The sequence below is a fragment of the Gavialis gangeticus genome, unplaced genomic scaffold, assembly GCF_001723915.1.
Source record: "Gavialis gangeticus isolate Ggan-Ray unplaced genomic scaffold, GavGan_comp1, whole genome shotgun sequence".
Taxonomy (NCBI): Eukaryota; Metazoa; Chordata; order Crocodylia; family Gavialidae; genus Gavialis; species Gavialis gangeticus.
The window spans coordinates 9,772,104-9,780,576 of NW_017728998.1; the positions used below are offsets into that span (position 1 = coordinate 9,772,104).

The 8,473-nt window shown below is 39.3% G+C and overlaps 1 protein-coding gene across 1 annotated transcript in view; it reads right to left on the reverse strand.

Moving 5' to 3' along the window:
* Positions 1-719: 719 nt before the first annotated feature.
* Positions 720-8,473, reverse strand: part of LOC109289272 (protein phosphatase 1 regulatory subunit 3E-like) — an 8,638-nt gene continuing 884 nt past the window's right edge. Inside the window, exon 2 of the mRNA XM_019505265.1 lies at positions 720-8,471. Within this exon, the coding sequence (XP_019360810.1) occupies positions 8,127-8,471 (345 nt within the window). The 3' untranslated portion in view covers positions 720-8,126. The remainder of the gene's footprint in view (positions 8,472-8,473) is intronic.

Genomic DNA, 8,473 nt, shown 5'->3' on the forward strand with positions numbered 1-8,473 from the left:
AAAGTCAGAGATTAGACTGGTTATTGAGTGAAACTAAACCACAGAATGCCTTTTACATGCCCTCCCATCTCCCAAGACAAAGTGTGCTTGCACTTCTTAAAAGCCAGAAGTGGCCTTTGGCAGACTGGTTTTGCACCATCATGAACCTCAGCATCAGTTGGAACAGATTCAGAGCTGCCTTCAATTACAAAATCCCCAGGATGAAAAAGCCACAGACAATAAATTTGCTACATCCCTTCCTGATCTATGCTCTGAGCTTCTCGAGTGCAGGTGAGAAAATCACTTGGACAGTGAGAGAACACTATATTCCCCACACATTTTACAGACATATGCAACACAAGGGCAATAACAAAGATTTGGACCACCTGAGATTCTGACTCAAAATTTGCTTGCACATGGTAGTACTCCCCATTGCTTACAGCAATTCCAAGGGGCAGATTTTCCAGAGCTCAGCATGCAACAGCTGTCAACGAGGATCTTCTTAATGTAAACTGGTCATCATCTCTTTTGAAAGCCTAGCATGGCCCCAAAAGGTATTTTTGGAAAGCTAGCCCAAAGATCACAGGTCTGCCTTAGATGTGCAAGTATATTGCCCATTGTCTTAACATAGGTTGTCTGAACAAACCAAAGCACAAACTTAAATTCAAGATGATTTTCAGAAACCTGCAATGTCATGGGCTGTCAGCTAAACAAATATGTTTACAAGCATCACACATGCATAGTTTTGTACCATTCATCTTTAATGACAGCTACGTGTTACATGTATATAAATATAATTTTTCATCATAGTGACACAAGCAACTAGATATGATTTAGGTAGACAAAATAGGAAGTGTTGCTGTAAGGCTACATAAATTATATTTCTATTCACAGGCTTCAAAAGAGCAAAGGCATGAATATAAAAAGTTGATGGTGAGCTTTTAATGACTTTGGAATTTTTACACAAATTAGAAATGAAGATCAACTTGAGGTACAAATACGGTGGAACAGACTATAACCCGAACTATTACTAGTCCATGTTCAAACTTACTCTTTAAAAGTGACTCAAAACAAGATAAATCATACAATCCCGTTTTACACAACTAATATCCTCTTTGTTAGTGATTAGTGAGAATGACAAGTAACAGTGTTCAGAGTGCAGCTTATCTGGTTTCAAAAACTGATGTCATTTTATAATAGAGGCTCCAATCCTGCCATTGGATCCATGCAGGCAAGCCTTCACAACCAAACTGCACTCCATGGATATTAAGAAGTAAACACCCCAACTGAAGTGAATGAATTTCAATGTCTGCATTGAGCAAATTACAGGATTGATGCCAAATCTGTTATGGTCCAGTTCAGCAAGGCATTTAGCATACATCTCATGTTTTATGCATGAGAAATCCCACTCACCTCAGTTTTGCTACTCATGCTTAACTTGAAGCATAAGTCAAAAAAGCTTTAATGCCATTCTGTTTATTTTTAAGGGTATAAAATTATAACAATCACAGCATCACTGACAACTTCTCTGGGGTAGAAGCATAAGCATTTTAACAGTATGCCAGAAGGCATTTTACTTCTGCCACTAACTGCAATAGGAACTGAATAAGGCCCAAAAAGAGCTAACACAATTTAAGACAGGATTTTCTTTTTGAACCCTTTAACAACTAACTGTAGATAGCAGAGAAATGCAGGAGCTTCTATGAACCTTTCAAAATAGTCTAAAAAAAAAAGAAGAAAAGAAAAGGTGTATTACAATATTGCATAGAAAAAGTCCCTGGTACAGGTATGCTTACACTGGAAAAGGAAGCATTTTGCCTACATTTTACTAAAAACAAAGCACAACCATACATAAGTTACATGATTCACATATAATAACAATGACTATGTTCTTTGGAATTGCTAATTTATTTCAAGCATATTTTTTATTCTGCATGCTACTGATAAATATTGAATGACTAGAGTTGAATGTGAAATTGTTGTGGGATGGGAAAAGATTTTTTGACTTGTCAACGTGTTTCCTGTTTTCCATCCTACTGAAACCCAAACTCCTCCACACCACCACAAGACCCCTGCACAGCCATGTGGTTTAGGCCATCTGTCTGGGATGAGAAGACCTACATTCAAGTCCTTGCTCAGCTCCCTGTAGAACTGGTTACCCTCCCAACTACCCTATGGAAGGTCTCTCTTATTGTAGTTGCTGCACTTGGTGAAGAGAATTTAGTATTCATGGCAACCAGAGGATGACTTTGCAGTCTAGTGCTTGTGGAATTAAGGAGGGGTGTAAGAGACTCACATTCAAGAGCCTGCTCTAATAAATATTATTGACATGAAATGGAACAGCTCCAGAAGGCAAGACTGAGACAGGGAGCCTCATCTCAGAATAGTTAACCAGTAGTTAGTTAAATACATTCCTGGGTTGTGGCAGACCTAAGTTCAAGTCCCTGTTCTGAATCAAAGGCTGGTCTCTCCAATATTCTGGACCTAAGAAACCTTCCACTTAAAGCTGCTTTTTCCTTGAAAGGTTTTGGTTTTGATGTATTGACATTTTCACTGTTGATTCCCTGACCAGCTTTACATAAAAGGATGATTGTTCCAAACTTCTACTCCCAACACACACGTTCTTTTCCGTTTCCTAAGTTAATTAAATCAATAATTTAATTTAATTTAATTAATCTGTAAAGTCTTAGGACAACTTCAGAACTCACTAGTTTTCACTGCACTATGTAATTGGTGTTTTAACTAGTAATTTTTTCATATACATCACAGAGGCTGTATGTACCAGTTGCACATGAGATGCAATATTAATGTGTTAAAAAGCCATGCATGTTAATTTGAAGGGAGAAGCAATTTTAGTCAGAGATAACACATTCTTAACAGTGAGCACTTGAATCTCATGGTACAGACTGTGCAAACCAATTTGATCCATCTATAAATGTCATGATATATATTAGGCAGCATATAACACAACTAAGACACATTTAAACACACAAATTGGCCTCATAAAAAACTAGAGTTTCTGGATTCCACAGAGAATATATACTTAGAAGTTTATCTGTGTAAAAGGTGCACATATTGAATAAATATACTTTGTATTATAAAAATATGATCACGATTACTCTTTGATATAATAATAATAATACGGTTCTATACATGTACCAGGAGGACACATTTCTTATAATCCTTCCTATTATTACAATACTGGAGCGTAATATCAAACCCTTTTGGACGTTTCAGATACTGGACTTCTGGCACAGTCACATTTTGCTAGCAGTCAAAAATGTCAGGAGATTAGTACCCATCATTGTGTTTACATTATAAGTTACATTTTAATGGGAAAGCTTGAAGCAATTACTTTGGAAAAAAAATAAGGAACACATCAATTTGCTTACTAATGATCCTTGCAAGGCACCTAAACATTTTATGTTTCAGCATGTTATAAACCAAATTTGGAATATGACTGCGGATTAAATCTATATAATTCCAGATGAAATCAAACAGGTTTTTGTCTCTTGGCTCTACTGAACATGCTTCAAATATCTGATGAATATCAACATTATGCATGAACAAACATTTCTTCATTCTAGTGATTTAATTGTCCCTATACACAGAACAATTTTGCATTTGTTCTGTAGTTTATGAAGACTACGTATAAGTGCACACATCCATCCTGAACAGAGATGTATTTGCCAGCTCTAACTACAAAAGTAAAAGGTAGCTTATCTTAAATAATGTATCTATATTAAAAACTGACTGTGCCAGCATTTTAGTCATTGTTTTTTTAAATACTATTGGGCAGTAATATATTTAGCAAATTGAGATTCATTTTACAGATACCTGAGTGTCATATTTCCTGGCATTTTGTTAAATATTTCTAATACTGAACAAAAAATTTGGAAAGATACGTGTATGAAGACAGAATCACATGCAACCAATCCATAGCTAAATGTGAAGCAGCAAACATCAGTGTGCATTGTTCATACAGTACAATTTGACTTACAGTACAAGATACCATTATATTGCACATTACATAACATGTCACATTTCATAAAGATACAGTTTTGCACTGCAAACAGGTACATTTTTACATCTATGAAGACATAAATGATTTATAAGTGAATTTAAAAGTAAAATATGTCATTGAAACATTATTGCCTTGGCAAGGTCATTCTAATACCAGCGGAAAAGGGTGACATGGCATGGGTTGATCTCTATAAAGAAGAAAGGTTATAGCTGACAACTTTGCCAGAAAATATTGCCTTAAAAAAAATTTAGGTTTTTTGGAAAAAAATATTAATACTTTTCCTTGGCAATGTTCTTGTTGATCTATATCCTGTACAGATTTGGTTAAAAAATGGCCCTCTTCCTGTTCCCATTAAACATCCTTGCAATTGCCTTCAAAATGAAACAGGTTTGGTTCATTTCCCCCCCCATAAAGCTATGAAATGTACAATTATATCATTGCCCACCATTCTGTAGCTAGTTTTTTTTAGCTTTATCTTCCTTTATCACAATGCTCTGGAGCAACCCAGATGTGTCAGACTGAGCATGAAAACAGATGGCAGCTATACACAAATGCTGCCATTTGGAAAAATGTTCATAATCAGTGAAACTGAAAATCTTGTTTAAAAATTATTGTAACAGAAATTAAACTAATTCAGTGTATCATTAAACAGTGTGGCCTGAACTCATCACCAATATGCTACTGTTTAAATACTGAACGCATTATGAGCCTGTTCCTGCTCCCACCAAACTCAGTGGCTAAGTCTTTCAGTGAAAACAGAACTGGGCCCAATACCAGCTTCCCAACATTTGGAAAAATATATACAGCGTAAGCAGTTATACCCAACTAGGTTTTAATATATGGTTTTAAAACACTAATGTCTTTATCTGAAATTTGGAGTCCAATCCTGCAAACAGGCATAAGCTTTCGGCACAGGTGGAACTGTGATCTACCACCAAGCCAATGTCCACAAACTTAGAATGAAAGCGTATGCATAACTTAGCATAAGATCAGGGGCCCTATCTTACAACAACATTTCTTCTGGGTCTGCCAGACTTTTGAAAAGGTTTTCTTTCCCAATTTATTAAAACAGGGCAATGAAAACAGGCCAGTAATATAGGTATCTGGACATTATTATATAGCGTACAAGAAATATGGCTCAATTCTGCAGGTAAACTTCAAATGGAAAGCAACAGCAGTTTCCCTTGAATACGGGCCGTATTATCAAGCCCCAAAGTCCTCGATATTGTGTGCTAATCGTTAAACAGGATGATACTATGATTTGCTAATGAATAAACAATATGCATCCTTCAGGTTTTCTGAATTAAAACAAAGACATACTTTCTACAAATATTTTTTGAAAACAAGAAGTCAATAGGTATTGCAACGGGTCTAAATGCATTTACAGACACATTTCCTAAATAAGGCAAGAGTTTTTAATTTCTATAAAGCCATTCACAGCTGAAAATGATTTTAGCATAGTTTCCACAGGTCTAAAGCTTTTTAAAAATTGTACTAGGGGAAACCTTTAAAAATCTTTCTAAACAAACACTATTCTAATACCTGTAATTAATTACCTGACATTTTTTCCAAATAGCAGCATTAGGGAATTTCTGTGTGTTCAGTTTGAACAACTGCATATTTTTCAACACATTTAAATGACAAGGAAAAAGACATTGGGAAGCTAACATGCACAAAGAGAAGTTTGACAAGATGTTTGTTTGGTTTTCAAAAAGTGATTTTAAAAGGAAAATGCTTGTGCTCTGTCTCAATTACAGATTTCATAAAACCAGTGCATAAACTTAGGATGTCCTTATTAAGGAGATACCTCTCAACATACTAACAAAGGAGTTTAATGGATTTAAAAAGGAGCAACAACATGTATGCCTGGCTTTGCACACAGTATGCAAGGCTAAGCACAAAGTTCAGTGTTTTCTATTAAAATACAGAGATGAGAAAATTGGTTTGAAATGTAAACGAACCCCCTCCCCACCAACAAGCAAAGACACCTTACACACAAGACTGCAAAATAAGAAAGGTTATTTCTTGCTAATATTATTCTATATAATAATATTATAGAAACAGCAGCAATTGTAACCAGGTAAGTAATCCTACTCTTGTGAAATGTGCAGCCTAGTCCTTCAGACTCAACAGATTTAGAAACTGTGATTGCTTACTGGAATCAAGCCAATCCTGGAAAGTTTGGACATCATCTTACAAGGCACCTAATGCCTCCTGAGATGCCTCGTGCTCTTGATTCCCTCTGAAGCTAACAAAACTTGAGAAAGATCAGCATCATATGGGATTAAGTTGCTTGGGAGATTTAACCTTATTATTAAAGAATGCCCAAATAGCATTGCTATCAAGTACCAAAGGATCCAAAAAAACTGAAGGGCTGGACCTTACAGACCTTGCCATGAATAGTTTCACTGAAGTCAGTCTACCAACTCGTAACTACTATGTGCAGAATCCCTGCTTCCACAAACACATAAGATGCAAGTATGTGAGAAGTTAAGGTCCAAACTTGCCCCCAAGTAATCTCTGTGCAGCTAACCATACATAAAAATGCATGAAAAAGGGGAGAGATGATGGCCTTATTCACAGTTAACACAACATTAAAATCCTTTGCTAATATTTGCATTTTATCATTAAAAAAAAGTAAGTATGTATTTGGTTTTGTTTCGATGTAAGACAAAACACATCTTGTCATAATGAAGGAGAGTTAAGGGAACATAAAAATCGGTGACTGACTGATTTTTACTGGTGCATTTTTACTCTTTCCAGCTTTTTTACTCTCTCCAGCATTTTCGGCAATATTTAAAAAGGCTAACTTCTGCACTGATATATCAGCCCAAGAAATTCAACTAAATGACTGATGACTTTAATCGATTACAAAGGAAAGTGACATGCAGACAAGAAGCGTGTGTACCACAACTCCAGTGTACCACAACTACAGCAGCAATTCTTGCAGCTGTTGTTCAGACAAACCTGATTTGCTTCAATGGGATTTAGTACCTCAGTCCTGCAAATGTGCATGCAGTAAACTGCTCCGGTGAGCAGCTCTACTGAGACACACAACAGGGTTTGACATGAGAGACTGGAAAAATACATTACGCAGTTTTCAAAGCAAAAATAGTCGTGCATTTAAAAACACAGCCCTCGGCAGACTGCATTTTAAATCACAGATCATGTCACTAGGTTCGTTACTTCTCTTGAACTATATAAAATGCAGGTTCAAAATAAATAAAAACATATCTTTTTATTCTAAATTTGGGACTTGGTTTTTGCTGCATGACAAATCCAAAAGGATTTGCTGGGCTCCCTCACTAAATGCTACTACAGCTCTGTCTCAAGAATAAGACCCTGGTCCTGCAAGGTCATATTCAGGCATGCATCCTTGTGCTCACAAACCCCTGAGGCTCTAGCAGGACCAACCCACCTCTGAGCCGGCCACATCCCAGCTTTCCTTCAGCACCACTGATTGTAACAGATCCACCACTGCTGCCTGCTGGATGCACTGCAACACTTGTTCTCTATGGCTAAAAACAAACATTGGGTTGCCAGCTTTAACTCACACCAGTGGTTTACACAAGCCTTTGGACGCGCCATGGAGAATGTGTGCCAAAGCCCACCCAGCACATCGACCAGCCCCTTAATATGGAGGGCACTAAGGGCACATTAGTGATTGCTTGAGACAAATAAACCACTGTGCAAGGATAGGAGTGAAGGTCAGTGCCCGCTGCCCTCCAGGAGCCAGCGACAGCTTGAACAGCGACAAAGTTGGATCAGCCTTGGTTGTCTGGCCAAGGAGCATCTATAAGTGGATTGGACTTGGGTGTCCAGCCAAGGGTGGATTGGCCTTAGTTCTCTGGTGAAGGAGCATCTACAAGTGGATCAGACTTGGGTGTCTGGCCAAGGTTGGCTTGGCCTCGGCTGTCTGAAGGAGCACAGTTATCCAGCAAAGGAGCATCTACAAGCGGATCGAATTCTGGTGACTGGCCAAGGGTGAATTGGCCTTGGTTGTTTGGTGAAAGGAGCATCTACAAGTGGATTGTACTTGGGTGTCCGGCCAAGGGGGGCTCGTCCTCGGCTGTCCCACTGAGCGTCTGCAGGCGACTCGGCCTTGGGCGCGGCGGAGGGGTGCTCAGAAGGGCCCGTCGGGCGGGCCCCGCGTGCGCAGGCAGTAGTTGCGGCCCTCGTTGTTGTCCCAGTACTCGGCGCCGGCCACCCGGTAGCGCAGCGCGAACTCGAGGCCGGCGCTGCCGAGGGCGCCGGACCACAGCGGCAGGTGGAAGGCGAAGCGGTCAGTGAGCGCGTCGCCGGGCGCCTGGTAGTCAGCGGGCAGCTCGGCGCAACTGGCCCAGCGGTCCAGCGTGTAGCGCACCGACACCACCTTCTCGTAGGCCACGTTGAGCACCCGCGCAGCGCCGCGCAGCCCACCGGCCTCCGCGCGCGCCCACTCCAGCCGCACCTTGTGCCGCCGCACGCGCT